The following is a 16,710-nucleotide window of genomic DNA, read 5'->3' on the forward strand; positions in this document are numbered from 1 at the left end:
TACGATATTCAAGTGCCCGTTTTCCTTGTTCACATGAGGTGAACGTCCATGCAGAGGATACTTGGAATACCACCCTTAGCCCCGTCCGTCCGTTGGAATCGATGGCTTAAAACGAGTTCTTCTAGCTTAGCTCAGCAGAAGCAAAGGACGAGCCGAAACTCTACCCACGAGGCTTGCTATCAACCATCATGCCGAGGATCTAAATCCGTCCTATCGGATGAGGAGAGCAAGAGGGATTGCACGACGAAGTAGATCTGCACGTGGAAAGAAAGGGGTCAAGCGGATACACGATTCCAAATTACTCCTTTCCGGCCAAGAAGAGAGGATCTACAGGGTACAACGTAAAGTGTTTTGATCGCATTGGAAAAGACTATCCATACCGACCTAGAGTCGTCAGCCATCGCACAAGCAGGCAAGCCAAGTTCCGATACAATTAGAGAGAAGCCAGCCTTTGGTATATTTGAACCATCGGTTTTTGGAGAAGGTTGATTAATTAGAAAAGTGAATTAGAATAGATAGATTGTGCCAGAAGGATGTAACTCGTATGTCTTTTAAAGCTACTTGCCTTTCCGATTAGGAGAAGCTTATGAGAAAGATACTTCTGTTTGCTCATTATGTCATTTAGATAGAAAGTACAATGTTTCTTATGATGCACAAAGAAAAGCTGTCCGAGCGAATCCATATTGGCGTGCCGATACCGCGTCCCTACCCAGCTAGGGCTTCCTTTCACTCTTCTGGACCCATGGATGATCCCCCTGAGGCCATGTTTTTAGATCTTAGTTTACCCTGGAATTACCTATTATTTGCGTTCTATTTCCGCTGGAATTGGTGAATGGTTCTTCTTTTTTCATTCAGTATAGCTCCGTGCAGCGGTGCTGGAAGGAGGGCTTAGTGTTATATAAGATATTTCAATCAAGGGCATGCGGGCCCTATCAGATCTCAGCTAACCAGACCTGGAACGTGATAGGGACCTTCGGTGGAAGAATCTGATTCTAAGTTGCATGCGAGTTTCATGACTCTCTGGGTATAGCAACCATAGAAGAAGCGTTTTCTTTGATCTAGATAGGTGGGACGAATCCAACTCTTTTTCCCGCGGACGATCGCGTTGCAGCTCCTTTGGAGAGCGCTCCTATGCTAAAGTAATAAATTGAAGACTACCTAGATGGGAACCCTTGCTCTTATTCGAAGTTCTGCTCGCGTAAATGACCTGAGTGAAGGTGTTGAAAAACTCATACGATTCCCGATGCCAAGAGCAGGAAAGCACAATACTGCCGTTGAAGCGGATGAAGGAAAGAGTTGGATGATAAAGATGGAGCCTCAACTCACTACGCAATCATGTTAATGGATTGGTTAGATGCTATTGGAGACTTGGAGTAATCAGATTCTAGGGAAGGGAAGCTTAGAATTCGGTAGCAGGATTTCAATGTGGCACAAAGGATTGTAATTCATGATTGCAGACTTAATGCCAGCTCACAACGGCTTCACTCACATGATCCGAGATAAGCCTGTTACGGTGCAGCTAAAGATAAGAATAAGTCAATCGCACGGACTAACACTAATCCTAGAATGCGCCATAGGAGAGGCAATTGCTAAAGAAAGTTTGATTCGATTTGAGTGTCCACTGATAATAGGTGCATAAGATAGGAATAGGGATGTGATTGGCTCAATTCTCATATGAAACTTGCCTTATCTGGTATCTCCTCCCAGCAGACATGGTGAGTTGAGTCTCGAAGCAGCAGCTTATAACTCAAGGTCTTTTAAATAAAAGACGATTACCTTTTTCTTACTTATTCGTAAGATTCATTTCAAATAAGACGTATCTTGTTCAAGCCAATAAATAGAGCTGGGGTTATAGTTAAAGCAGCCAGTAGAAACCGAAATAACTAGTTATAGTAAGCATGAAAGGCCATTTAAAGAAGGAAATCCAAGGCATGATTGAATCCGCCAAAGAGAAGGAAATAGATGATCTCATTCATACTAATCGATGGATAGAAGATATGAGACTAATAAGAAGGGGAAAGAAGACAGCTTAGCCATCTATTCTATGAAGCAAGGGATCCGTTAAAGTCAAGCTACGAAGCCCCCTCCATCTCTACCCGGAGCTGATTTCATTCCAGTAGTTTCTTTTGAAAAGAAAGGCGGATTCTCTTTTCTTTCAAGTAGGCCACTTTTTTCCGATGTCAGTGTTCGATAAGATGCCGCTTTCAACCCATTTGGGGTAGTAAGAAATAGCCACTAAGATGTATTCGTGTCCATTTGATGCTTTGGGTGTTACCTTTCCTTTCCCTACCTCAATTCCTCGTCCATTCCGTATGGATTCTAAACCTTGGCCTACAAGCGGAACAAACTATGCCAGCTCAAGCTAGAACTCACTTAGAAGGTCAGGAAAGAGCGACTCAACAGGGGAAAGCCGGAGCGCCTTAGCAGCGCTTCATTGGCTCGCGTCAAGTCTTCCGCTCATTTGGTAAACATGCACATCCTAACCCCGCGAAATGCCCTGCAGGGAACATCCTCCTTTATCCTCTTAGACTTCCCCGGGCATGGAATTTAGAATCCTGGAGATCCTATCACTTACTTCGCCCGGCTGATCCATTCTCTGGCTTATCCCAAGGAGAGCCTGATTCGATCCTAAGGTCAAGTACCCTATTTATAAGTCGGACCCGGAGCTAAAAGATAACCTCTTTCTTCTTATGAATGGAAGGAAACATAAAAACTACGCTAAAACCGAGTGAATGTATGTCTTTTTATCCCTTTCTTTAATCGAGACTTTCATACAGTAGCAACAACTCTCCTTTCAAGTGAGCTAGAAGGGTATGTCAGAGCAGGTTGACAGGTAGGCTGGAACCTTAGGAGGTATAGGTAGGCTTAATGAATTGGTAATCGATCGGGCAATTCGTTAAACGATATCTGTATTATGAGTACCTCTTCTGAACCATACCGCTCTTCTGGTAAACGGTCTGAATCAGTAAAAAAATGAGTTCCTTCTTCAAATCCATCGGTCACATCCGCCTTGCGAACTGTATCGGTCAACTATAGGAAACTGGCTTGGTAAAGGTCAACGGTCCTGTTCAAGCATTGGCGCATAACGGGAGGCTAGCTCAGTAGATTAGTTCTTTAGTTTAGGAGTGAATGCTTTGCTTTCTTTTCTTTGATCTACTCGTTCATGAATTCCATCAAAATAGTAAATAGAAAGAATTTCAAATCACAAATCATACATAATAAGCAATTCTTGTGAACGAAAGAGATATCCGATTTGAGAGTCAGGACCTTAAAGCTGATTATGGTGAATCCGGTGATAAGACTGGCAAAGCTTCTTTGCTCTAGGTAGAGGCGGCTGTGCTTTTCATTTTCTTTGATCTTTCCGCGAGGGCCTCTGCTTTCCTCGAACGATGACTGAGGAAACACATCCAACCTCGAATGCTGAGACAAGACCGGGCACACTTCTATAATATAATTAAAGTAATATAAGAAAAGGGCCGAGAACTTTGATACCAGTGGAGTGCGATGACATGATGACAAGGCCTAATCGACCTTCTAGAGCAGATTCTCGACCTTAAAGAGCAGATTCTATACTAGACTTGTGGCTTCAGGAGATGAAAAGCTTGATGAACCCCGACCCACTAGACCAAGTGAGTGATGTTGCATTTCGAGCACAGGCACCTTTGACCTAGCTTTCGACAGAGAGAGACAAATGGGAATGCCAGGCACAACTCTTTGCTTTGAAGCATGAGAGAACGAGAACATTTCCACTGCTTTAGTTGCTAGAACCCCCGCCTGGAAGACAGCACTCATCCCTTCCTTAATTAAGTAGTACTAATCCCATTCCTTTAGAAACCTGTCCTTTCCAGTGGAATAGCTTGCAGAGTAGAGTGATTTCCTTGCTTCATAGGTTTCAGGTTCAGAAGACTCTCTTCCCCGTATACTGTATTTACTAGTCAGGCCCGGTGGAGCAATCTCGAATTCTCGTATATCAATGCTACATGAATGATTCACATAAGGGAATTCCAAGTGGGTCGAATAGGACTAGGGAGCTCGCTTCCATCTACTAAAAGTTCTCTACGGGTGGGGACAAGGTTGGTTTACAGTACAGACAGTTTCCTAGCTGGCACTTGAGAAGTGCTCGTCTAGTTTAGTGATTCCTAGCGTAGAACCCTTCTGTGTTGGAATAGTTTCCAGATTATGACCTTCTCTTTTGATTGAGTGAATAGCCATGCCATGGATTCTCTTTTCTGGGCTAGCTCTATACCATTTCCATAGTAATACTGCCTTGGTGAATCCCTTATCTTGTTTGCAGCATCATTCTCGATCCCCTTATTCCCTTCCCAAGAAGGAATCATATCCTACGGCTAACTCATCCTTATATGGCTCCCGGATCCTTAAAGAGAATCAAAGGCTATCTCGAGGGATGGTCAGAGAATCGGTTTATCTTCACGGCACTAGACGGCACCTTTATGAGTGCGTATAAGCTTGCTTTAGAGCTAGAGCGTGCATCTAAAATAGTTTCATATCCCTTTCCATCGATCTTTCTTGGTGCTGTAGTACCCATTCCTGCTAGCTTGATCTGGTGGCCTTCTCTTGGCCAGGACTATATATAATAGTTTATTGAGTGCTTCTTGGGTTGGTTCTCTTGAAGTGCATAGCCCGGCCCCTTTTCTCTTTCTTCCAACGGAAAGGGTTCTCTTCTCTTCTGGTATGGAGTTCGACTAGAGCCTGCCGCTTTTCCAGGTTTGGGTGTGGGTGGATCTCATATCTTAGAGGACAGGGCGGGGCTTATTCCCAAGGTCAGGTCCCATGCCGGTGGACTTGAAATACGAAGATCTTAAGCTAAGCTACGGGGCCGGGAATATACTCCAGGTTGGGAGATCTGTCCTGCCATCGGGCATGCAAGAAGCTATGTGCGCAGGGCATCAGAGGCTTACTCAAATGGAACATACGAATCCAACCTTGCTTGACTCTCTTTTTCATACTTGCCCTCGGGATCAGTGGTAGATTCGTAACGTTATTACTCATGGGTAGCAGATGATGGATCCATTTCTGTTGAAGCAGTGGAGTGAAGAGGAGGGTTGGGTCCCGCCTCACAACGAGCCCGGGTAGCTAGATAGGTAGATAGTAGATAGCAGTCCGGATAGTGATAAAATCTGAAATAATCTTCTTCTTGATTGAAAGAAAGCCTGTGCCGGAAATAGAGAGAGTTCTGCTCTTGGTTGACATAGATCGCTCTACTCTCGAATTGACATACATAGAGTTGAAAACATACTCCTCACAAATGATCATAGTTCACTACTAATGAGCGAGTAACTACTAACGTTACGAGCAAAAAGACGAATCTACTTGGTTCATATCATATGTTCCGCTCCGTTGACAGGTTCATATATGTACCTGATGTTCATGGAAACAACAGGATGATAATCCGTTGATGGGAAACTCACTTTGCTATGCTAGGAAACTGACTAATGAAACTAACAAGTTCAAGTGCTCTAGTCAAGTAGTAAGCTCCAGTGGGAAGCGCTAGTCCAGATAGAAAGAATAGACAGGAGGATTGCCAGGTTGGTCCGCACAGGTGCATATCTGTAGGTTTCAGCACGGGATTCAAGATCGTTGGTACCCGATGTTCAGTTCATGGGAATGGGAATGTAGGAAACTCTCTCTTCCGTCCGGAACATATAGATAGATTGATTGCTGTAGCAGCAAGTCAACTAGATCCAGTGAGGAATGAGAACCTTTCCGGGGGCAAGGGGGGGCGAAGCTACTAGCTACTATTACTATTGGCTATGGATGTCCTAACACGAACGGAGTCTATACGAGCAGAGGAAAGCGAAGCGTATTGGTTGGTTCGGATTTCAGAGTGCACTGGTTCTATTCTAACTAGACTCGCATCATAAGTTTGCCTGCTTTAAAATCCCGCGAAAGTACTACTGGCAGCTCCTATATGAGGTTGATGCCACGAAGATTATCATATCTACATGAAAGGAAAATGAATGGAAAGGAAAATGAATGTGATGTACACTAGAAAAGATACCAAGCAAGAGGATGTGCGCAACGTCGCGCTCGAAAGTCTTGTCTATGAAACCAAACCCTAGTTCCGTGAGGAGGAAGACTCTCTTCGGTCGAGGGATGGATGGACTAGTGCCGTAAGGATGAGTGATGCTAGAGGGAAGTAGATCAATAGTAAACAGGAGATTGCTTTGCGTATCACGGATCGAGCACACAATAGAATGCTCGAACTACACTCTCCTAGCATCAGGCCTATGGTCCATCCAAGGACAGAGCTGTAATCAGCGCCTTTCTCAGATCTTCAGATAGACAGAATTCGTCGTACACGCTTAGCCATCTCGCCCGAGGGACCCTTCCCCATAGTCCCGGCATTTCTAGTTCCGGCTAACCAAGACCCTGAAGGCAGATGTTGGAACCGCTTCTCGAACAGGAATCACAGACCCAACTCATGCTCTTGTTCTTTTTTACTCCGTTTTTTCGCAAGATGCAAGGACAAGAAACGCTAGTTTTCAATCAGGCCGAACTGTTTGCTTCTTCTTAACTGAGAAGCCAACCCAGCCTTAAGTGAATAGTGCAAGCATCTGCCATCAGCATCATTCCTAATAGTTTTTGCTGAAATAAGTGTAACTGCCTTGTACCCGCAGCTGGAGGATCTTCTCTCTATGGATTCCTGAGAAATGGAAAGTACCATTCTATACCCCTTCCCTAGCTTAAGCCCTATAGACCAGTGTTGTTAGAGTCCCGGGTTGGTAGAGCTTGGACCACCGATTTGATAAGCACGTCTTTTCTGCCTTCGACATGGAGCACCTCTTTTCTGGCATAAGACAATCTCTTCTCGCACCAGCCCTACCTACATCAGTGATTGCTCGAAAGAACTTATTAATATAGAGGGAAGCCGCCTGGGCTGAAATGCTAGGAAAAGAAGGGTTTCAAGTCTGTTCCCATTCGGGAATTGCATATTAGAAGAAGTGATGTTCACTAGCATTTGAAATGGAAGATACCGACTACTGATGGAAGAAATCTGGAACTGAGCACGGGCAATAGCTGACAGAACGTCACAGACCACAGAGAATAGGGCGCCCATCTCTTCACTTTCTTAAAGCAATGCGTAAGGCTTTCGGCTTTCACCTTTCTTTGTAAAACAAACCCAATATCTTGACTTCCCAATGTCGCCAATGTCGATAGGCCGGGTACCATCTTGACTTTCCAATGTCGCAAGTCAATCAGAAAAGGAGAATCCGGGTACTGTCAACCAAGTTCAGATAACCAAATAAACCAGTATAGTATCTTTGGATCAATTGAGAAGCTTCAAGTCCGTTATTATCTCAATCCGTATATTTTGCTTTCTTTCGCGCGGGAAGCGCAAGCCCTTGCTTGTGGGTCCTGATCGAGCAAGACTACGTCCTATCTATCTACACCTCTCCAAACACAATATCTTGAGTACCCGGAACCATGTTCAGTGCTGCAAAAGCGCAGCTGTAGCCCCCTAGAATCTTCGGCTCCTCGTTTTTATTCAATTATGAAATGACTCATTTTGATGGAGATTTGTAGCATCATTCAAGTAAATACAAATTGAGATCGTAGAAACATGAGCTTGTGATATAGCTACACCTAATTCCAGACCGGTTAATGCTAGAACTATAAATAAGGGACCAAGATCTCCTATGAAATAGAAAATATTATTCAGAAATAGCATAGTCCAAGCAAACCCACTTAAAATCTTTACTAAACTATGACCGGCCATCATATTAGCAAATAAACGTATTCCTAAGCTTAATGCACGAAAACAATAAGAGATTAGCTCAAGGAGTACTAAGAAAGGTGCTAACGGCAGTGGGACTCCCGCAGGTAATAAGAAGCTAAAAAAATGAAGCCCATGTCTTTGAAATCCAACGATCGTAATGCCTATAAAAATGGAAAATGAAAGAGCCAAAGTAATGAGAAAATGACTTGTCACTGTGAAGCTAAAGGGTATCATACCCTGGGGATTACGAAATAACGAAAAAGTAAAAGTGACCGAGATGCGAGGGAAAAACTTTTGTTTCACATTTCCGGAAAGACCACCTATTTGTTCGTTTACCAGGTTCAGCACGAAATCATAAATAAGCTCGACCAAGGATTGCCATGCATTTGGCACTGACTTTCCACCTCCCTTTTTCGTAACAACAAAAAAAAGAAAAACGACCAAAACGACAGTGAGCAGCATATACAAGACTTCATTTGTAAATGATAAATAAAAGTTGCCCACATGAAGATCAATTATTGGGATAATGGCAAATTGATCCAATGGGGTTTCCGGGTAGGCACCAGGCAGATTCTGGATAAAATTATCCATACCACCACCCGCCCGAATATCCTCTAATATGCCCTGCCAAGTTTCGCCATTTCGGTGGCGGGCTCCCAATACTGTTCTAGCTAAATTGACTGCTCCCTGTTCGGACTCATTTTGGCCCAAATACTCTTCTATTTGTAAAACTATTGTGACGCCGGCAATTCGCTCAGGCGTTGGCGTTATATCCAAGTTTGGCGTTATAGCAAAGTTCTGAGAGATGTTGGTTGGGAAAAAATCATGTAGATCGGGAAGACGGGAACACTTACTACGAATTGGTTGATTCGTTGTAATAGCAGCAAATAGCATATTTCTATCCTTCATATCCGTAGAAAGAAATCTCATCTCCAGGTAACTCCATCTTTTTCAGCTCTGCTCGCTCACTTTTGAAAGGAGACTGATCTTGACGTCGGCGTTGGTTTTTCCAACGAAACATTCTTTCACGAACTTCCATGACAAAATGCTAGTTGCCTTGTAACGCATACACTGGAGCGTTTGTCCCATCGACGAAGGCCACTATACGCGTTTTCTGAAGAGCAACATTCTCTTATAACCAAACATCGCAAAGACAGAAAGGAGTATCCTGAACGTAAGGCCAATGGCTAGCAGACTTCGCGGAACACTCACGATATTCAGCTAAAGCTGGATGCATATTATATCTTGCCTTGGTAGAGCGAAACTTTGAACCCAACACAAGCAACTCTCCCGGTTTAGCGATATTGATGGGTTCCAGCCTCATTCCACTAGCCCTAAAAGCATTCTAAATATATAAAAGAGGGGGAATGGATTCTACAAGAAAAGGCGGGCAAAGGTAGTTCAGGGGTCAATTCTTGGAGCATAGCTCATTTCTAAGTCCCCAACCCATCTCGTGCTCGTGCTGTACGCGATCGAATCTTGCGGCCGGATAGAGCAATGGAATCACCGAGTCGTATGAAAAGAGGGCTCTTCTTTTTAATCTTAACACAAAGGCTAGCTCCCCTGGGGGTTGTCATATTACAATCATTTGTATTACTTTCCTACCAATCCTGAACTAGCTATGACCCTTATAGCGAGCCTCGCTTTACCGTTTCAGATAGAAACATATGGCGCTCCTAAAGTCGATTGGATACTTTCTTTTTTATTGAATTAAGCTAAGCCGTGGACTTTATCACGTGAAGAACTCCTTCTTATGAGCTCATGGACTTGATCAATGCTAGTTCAAGTTCACGTCATATTAGGAAATTAGTTCATTAATTCGTTTATTTGCCAACGAAGAAGCCTTGCGCTACTCGGAAAGTACTGACTAGAGGGGGGGCGTGTGGATCCACAGTCCTAGCCATTCTCACAACGGGATAATAAAGCGAACAAAGACCATGAGAAGAGATTACAACATCCAGAACGAAGCCTGTCAAGCCAACCTTCCCTCACTGCGAAAATGCAACATCCGGCGTACTCATTGGCTTTGACCTCAGATTCATTACTTGCTAGAGAAGTAGTTTACATAACTGTCACAGCTCCAATGCGATAATCTTGTTAATCAGCAAAGTCGCTAGCCTAAATAAGGAGTTTACAATCGCTTGACTATAAAGTAAAGAGCGGCTAATGGGAGATTGCTTGAGTAGGCTCAGTAAGGGATTACCCGCGGGCAGGGTGAAAGAGCTTTCATTAATAGTATGAACTGGTGGATCAGCAAGATAGCTAGAGCTCCTTAAAGGAAAGCAAAATCCAATTCTATATTATATCAAACTATAAAGCAAAGATGAGGAAGCTGCGCCTTTACTCGCTCGAATTAGAGGAAAAAGGGGATATGCAGCAGTAACAGCTTTTCTTTCAATAGTAAGCAGGAAATGCGAATAAGAGAAGGGTAGAAGAAGCGATCCGCGCATTTCCTTATTTCACAACGGATTTGACTCGTTAGAGAAATCATTTCTTAGGTATGCTACATTCTTTGAAGAAAGAGTAGGTTCTGCTATTTAAGACTTAGAGGAAGTGATTTCCGGGAACTAGCAGACCAAGCCAATCAACAAGGAAAGCCTGTCAAGCAAGGAAGCCACCAAGCAAACCTTTAATAAGCATCTCTAGCGCAGTCACTTCTCTATAGAAAGAAAAAACCTGCAGTCAAGACTAGTCACATTAGTGAAACAAGTGATTCGCTGACATTCAATTCAAATAGAAAGAGTAGTCACAGCTGCGACAAGTTGCTCTAAGAGGAAGGAGTTGACTTACTTTCAATTCCTAATACAGCAAGAGCGGATTTTTTTCATGTAGCATTTCTACCCCTATAGGATTTCCCATCTTAACCGAGAATGGGTGCCCACCTTGTACGTACCGAGAATGGGTGCAGCCCACCCCATCTAAAGTAGCCTGAAATTCGTTCCTCTACAATCCAGAGCAGTCCGAACATGTACCGCGATCTGGACGGACAAAGAATGCCGTACACTTGAGTGACCCCCTTTTCTGTGACCACCACCAAATTCAAAAGAAGAGGTGAGATCACCCTGCAAAAATCCTTTGTAGCTCTTAAAATATGGGCCAACCTCTCCATTAATATTGATACTCACTGCACCTCCTTCTACCACTTGTTTAATCCAACCTCTCCACTTCTCACTAAAGAAAACCCTTTTTAAGCAAAACCTCTTGTAGAAAATCCCAATTCACCCTGTCATATGCTTTTTCAAAGTCTAGCTTTAGTATGACCCCCTCTTGTTTAGTCCTCCTAAGCTCATGAAACACCTCATGGATAGTGACCACCCCATCTAAAATATTTCCGTTTTTCATAAATGCCGTCTGACTCTTACTCACCACCTTATCTGCAACTCTCTCAAGCCTATTTGTCAGTACTTTAGTCACAATTTTATAACAAACATAATATAAACATATTGGCCGATATTGCTTGATAGTTGCAGCATCTTTCGTTTTAGGAATCAGAGTAACCACCCCATAATTAAGTCTTCTAAGTTGCAACTCCTCAGCATGCGGGCTATCAAGCATTCTTTTGACCATCTCTTTAACCATCTCCCAAAAATGTTTCTAAAAGATTACTGGTAAGCCATCTGGGCCAGGAGCTGTATTGGTTTTCATCTCTTTAACTACTAACTCTAAAACCTCCATAGTGAAAGGCTTAGTCAACTCTTCATTGTCTAGTTCTGATAGCATGTGCTCTGTTGACCAAGGGGCTTCCACCAAGAGATATGTCCCCCCTGTCCTCTGAACCAAATAGTCTCTTATAGTAACTAGAAATGTGTTCTTGCAACTCTTTCTCATCTTGTATAACATTTCCTTCATGTTCCAAAGAAGCAATATTACATTTTATGTGTCTTCCATTGGCAGCACTATGGAAGAATGAAGTATTTGCATCTCCCTCAAGTAACCACTGACAAACTGACTGACAATGTGGACTGCATGAGCAATGTCAGGCCGGGTCACAGTGAGGTACACAAGGCTGCCTACAAGATGACGATAGCGAGTGGTATCCCTCAAGAGGAGTACCATCACTAGGGCGCAATTGGAGATGGAGCTCCATGGGTGTAGCGGCAGTGTGTGTATCAGTAAGACCTGAGCGTGAGATCAAATCCTGAGTATAGCGATGCTGAGAGAGATAGTAACCATCATTAGTTTTATCAACCTCAATTCCCAGAAAATAACGGAGAGAAAATCAATCTGACATCTTGAATTGCTCACTCAACTTTTTATTAACAAAAGCAATGTACTTCTGATCATCTCCAGTGATCAACATATCATCAACATAGAGAAGAAGCAAGGTACGACCGCGGTCAGATGTATGAGTGAAAAGTGCAGGGTCATGCTCACTAGAAGAGAAACCAGCAGCTTGAACCACAGAGCTGAACCGCTCAAACCAAGCACGAGGTGGTTGCTTTTTTCCCATAGAGGGCCTTTCGAAGGCGACAAACATGACCATCAGGAACTTCAATACCCAGAGGTGGCTGCATATAGAAAAAACTCATGTAGATCACCATGAAGGAAAGCATTTTTGACATCCATTTGAGAGATTTGCCAAGATCGAGCTGCAGCCACAGCAATCAGAGTACGAACAGAAATTGAAACAACGCAACCGTACTATCTATTTACGATAATTTGATTGCTGACAACACGACAACATCACGCTTCTCTTTCTTATTCTTATTTATATCACTGTCACTTTACCGGGCCGGAAAAGTGACACCGTCACGTCTCAGGGTCGTATGCCTGGAACAAGAAGGGTCGTCGTACAATTTCGGCGATTACAAAAAAGAAGGAGGCGAGCTCCCTATCCCTCTTTGTCTTTCCACTTCCCTCGTTCAGGAACAAACACTTCGCCAAATTCTTTTGAGTCCCGGCCCGGTTTTTCCCCACTAACCAATTACGTTACGACCACTGAACAAACTTGGTTGACGAACATGGTTTATGCGCCGCTAATCTAGCGGCTTGTCGAGCATTTGACAAACTCACACCATCCATTTCAAATGGGATTTGTCCCGTGGACACACGAGCAATCCAACCCGTCGGATTTCCTTTTCCTCTTCCCATTCGAACTTCTGCGGGTTTCCCCGTAATAGGAAGATCTGCGAGAACTCTTACCCATATCTTACAATTTCTTCGGAATTGTCCGCTCATAGCACGATGGAATTGTCCGATTGTAGCCCGACGCGCTGCTTCAATGGCTCGATATGAAAGACGACCAGCTCTACAACTTTTGGTGCCATATCTTCCAAAACCAAGTTGTGTACCATCCGGTTCGCGACCCCTACTACATCTGCATTTAAAATATTTACTATATTTCGTACGTTTCGGATATAGCACGTCCCTTCTTATTTTGACTATATGAGATCCGCACTTTGACACCTGAAATTCCGTTACGAGTAGATACTTCCGCAGGAGCATAATCGATTTTCTGGTTAAATACATTACAAGATGTTTTTCCATACTTTCCGCATTCAGTTCTAGCTATTTCCGCACCCCCTAATCGACCAGAACAACAAATACGTATCCCCTCCACCCCTTTTGGCATTATTAATGGAATATCCTTCACTATTTTACTAAAAATGGAACGAAATGAGATTGGATTGTTCCTCAGTTGAAAAGAGATGTCTTGAGCAATCAGAGAAGCACTTTGATAAACAGATTTGATCTTTACCGACTCAATTAAGGTATTAGTGTTTGTTCTATTAGACAAAAAAGATCGCATTTTTTGCACTTCGTTCAAATAAGAGTTGTACCCGTACGGAATTATCCTCTTTCTCAGTATGATCTCTATCATCATCTCTATTCCCTTTATCAATTTTCCTATCCTACCTAGGTCTATGAATTTCTCTATCAATTCCATTACCTTATCCTTACCCATGAGGTTCCTACATTTGATCCTAAATTGAGCTAGGAGTTGTTTCCGGGCATACTCAAAAAAAGGGTTATTATACACCCCAACCCCATCCCTTGGAAAAAAGAAGGTAGCACCGAAGAAAGGAAAGAGCGATATGGTGGTTTTTGTTGTTCCCGCGAAGCGAAGATCATTCGCTTGGCGAATGAAGTGGATCAACCTCTTTTTGGCTCGGGCCAAACACTTTTTCTCGCTGGTAGAGCTTTCTAAAAAAAAAGCGATGCGAGAGCGTATTCTCTTATCTAAGCTTCCTCCCTTCGCTCCCCCCATCGTAGATGGTTCAGCCACACCCGGTGCCACGAAATGATTGAGAACTAGGACGGGGTCGAAATGCATTTTATTCTTAGTATTAAAAAAGTATTGCATGACCGAATAATTCAAGGAGGGGCGCACAGCGGGGAGGGTCCTTTTTAGTAGATGACTCGTCGGGCCGTCAGAGCGGGACTTCTTTGGTAAAAATAACTTGATTCTATTCCTTTTTAGTAAGGAGGCGGCATTTCCCATAAGGAAAGGTATGTCATTTACAACCCCGGCGTATTGAGGCCGCTTGAAGGCCCCGCTCACCCGAAGTGATTTATCAAAATTCTTCTTTCTCGATGGTGATCGGTCATGGTATCCATAACGTTGCATCTTTTTCGGCCAAATCCGGATTTCGTTTTGCTTCTCCCGGTCGATCGACTCGACTCTTTTCCCTGCCCCCCGGCCTCTCACTTCGTTTCGTTCTTCCTCTGTACCCTCGCTTGAATGAAGACACCCGATCGGCCCGACTTTCCCAAATGTCGGCCACCAGCCCTTTTCCTGTAGTACGGGTCTTGATTTCTTGTCTTGTTTTCGTTTTAGTCGTGGTGATCGCCCGGGAAGAAAGAAATGAATGAATGTCCTTTTGGGAAAATGTAGAATAATACACCTACCGAGACGAAAGCCAAGGGCGAGTTTCGTAGGTGGACGTATCGAACTAAAATAAGATCTAAGATTGACATCTTGATACAATGATTTACCATAATAATAAATAGAGTCAATGGTGACAGAGCCGTGGGAAGAGCCGCTTCTTTTTTGCGGCGGGGGCTTCCATTCACCAGCGCAGACTACATACACGTGCTCTCTGAACCGTGCTAGATAGTCACCCATCACACGGCTCTCAAACCCAACCTGTGGTGGATCCCGGGGGACAAAGCAAAGTCAAAGCGCTTGATCCTTTGCCCCATACTTTGAGATCTTCCTCCCCGCCGATCAAGCAGCAACGCAGCTCGTGATAGGCTTAGCTTAAGCCGCTAACGTTCGGTTCGGATAAGTAAAGTCCCTTCGGTCGGTTCGCTCAGGTGGTCTTCCCTTATTTTCCCTAACGTTCAGAGTTGTTCTGGTTTGAGAAAGGAGCACCGCCAAGTCCACTAGGGGCGCCCTGAATGAATAAGAAATGGACAGCTGAGGTCAGGCTTGCATGAAAAAAGAAGATAATAAGTTAGATGTACACACCTGAGGTTGGTAAGAACTGAGGGACAATGCCCCCCCTCACTGGGCCCATCAGCGAAAGCAACTGCTACTTAATCGTAGGTTTGCTTTCGTGCAAGGCCCCCGCTGCTGGAACAGGCGGTTGTCATTTTCAAGTAAACGCCCCGCCCCCTTTCTTTGCCCGCCGGCCGCCTAGCTCGTTATTCTTTGAGATCTGGATAGAGTCTCGCTTCGGGGCGGGGGAAGCATGGATTCGATAGATCTATCGAATCCATGCTGCAAGCAGCAAGCGTAGGCTAAAAAGGCAATAGTCTAACGTTGGGGTAGGGCGCGCCAAAACAACCGGGGGCCCCGGAGGGGTCAGTACAAAAGTACTATATTCTTTCCACTTACTTTCATTGGCTAGCTGCCTTTTGTAGCGCGCGTACTCTGATCCTCTTCTACGAATCTACAACTCTCTTTACTGAGCGAGACTTCATCTATATCCCTAAAAGTGGATTTGGATTCCCATTTATTCTTTGAATGACAGCTTCAACTAGGCTCCACCTTAGAGAGGGTTTTCGGTTTGAATCAAGATAGGGTCAGGGGCGCGTCGGAACGGTAGCTGCTTAGTCTCATCCGAGAGTCCAATCTCTTTTGTGCTTGCTTTTGTGTCTTTGAATAAAAAAGAAAGAAGGGGGTCGATTTAGGCTCCTTCCCTTCCACTGCATAGCTGCGCTATCAGGTACTACGAGCCCTCTGCCCCACGCATCTAACCAGCTCGCGTGGTTCACCGGTTCCACCGAAAACTCTCATTTGTTGAAGCGGAGCATAGTGTGGCGTCGAGCGAGAAAGGTCTCTTTTTTGGTTTATTCACTGATCTGAAATGAAACTTAGCACTTGTTTTTTTATTGATTCCTGGGGCTAGGCGTTCGCAGAATCAGTCTATCCGAACCGCAGACGCACTTTTCAGATCAGTGACGGCCTCTCCAGCAGAGCTGGGCGCCGGGGCCCTGGATGCGCTAGCGATCGGCACATTAGGGGAGTACTTGCCCGGGTTTCTCGGCCTGGTATCCTTATCCTCGCGTTCATGATATCTACATTCAACTGTGCCCCGGAGACACGGTCGAAGCACGCCCGCCCCGTGTGCGTCTTTCACGACATGCTCTGGTCCCGGGTTTCTTCCTGTGGTCTTCTAGCGTTAGAAGAAGTCGTGTCCGTCCCGGACATCTGCAACGTCCTCTCACGCCTTTTTTGGGGGGACAAACAAAGATCAGGAAAAGACGGACCGAACCCATTCGGTGACTTTCGCGGTCGCCCTCACTGAACCGACTTGGATCTGAACTACGATTCAGATCAAGTCTTACCGAAATTGGATTTCCTTTTCGTGCCATATGTCGCTTAGACTTTACTTTTTCCCCTTTCCGCCCTTTCCTCTATTTGTTCGATAGGGTCTTCGTTTTATTCGAATTCTAAACCCATTGTCGTCCACAGTTTCCTTGTCGACGCGAAGGGGCCAGCAGCCCCCAAACCAAAGTCTGAGATCAGAACTCATACCGCGGTTGTGGCTTGAAGGCCGCATGCAAGTTCTGAAATATTTAGAGAG

General features: G+C 44.4%; 3 protein-coding genes across 3 annotated transcripts; all 3 read right to left on the bottom strand.

The window, feature by feature from the left end:
- Positions 1 to 7,507: 7,507 nt before the first annotated feature.
- On the bottom strand, positions 7,508 to 8,668 carry atp6-2. The gene has a single exon. It carries the CDS (start codon positions 8,666 to 8,668, stop codon positions 7,508 to 7,510), a length of 1,161 nt encoding a protein of 386 aa, YP_009433717.1.
- A 3,999-nt stretch (positions 8,669 to 12,667) lies between these two features.
- On the bottom strand, positions 12,668 to 13,225 carry rpl16. The gene has a single exon. It carries the CDS (start codon positions 13,223 to 13,225, stop codon positions 12,668 to 12,670), a length of 558 nt encoding a protein of 185 aa, YP_009433718.1.
- On the bottom strand, positions 13,074 to 16,498 carry rps3. The gene is given in 4 exon segments: positions 13,074 to 14,112; positions 14,176 to 14,495; positions 14,505 to 14,685; positions 16,425 to 16,498. 4 exon segments carry the CDS (start codon positions 16,496 to 16,498, stop codon positions 13,074 to 13,076), a joined length of 1,614 nt encoding a protein of 537 aa, YP_009433719.1.
- Between the last annotated feature and the right edge of the window lie 212 nt (positions 16,499 to 16,710).

Source organism: Triticum aestivum, mitochondrion (genome assembly GCF_018294505.1).
Source record: "Triticum aestivum cultivar Chinese Yumai mitochondrion, complete genome".
In the NCBI taxonomy this organism is placed as follows: domain Eukaryota; kingdom Viridiplantae; phylum Streptophyta; class Magnoliopsida; order Poales; family Poaceae; genus Triticum; species Triticum aestivum.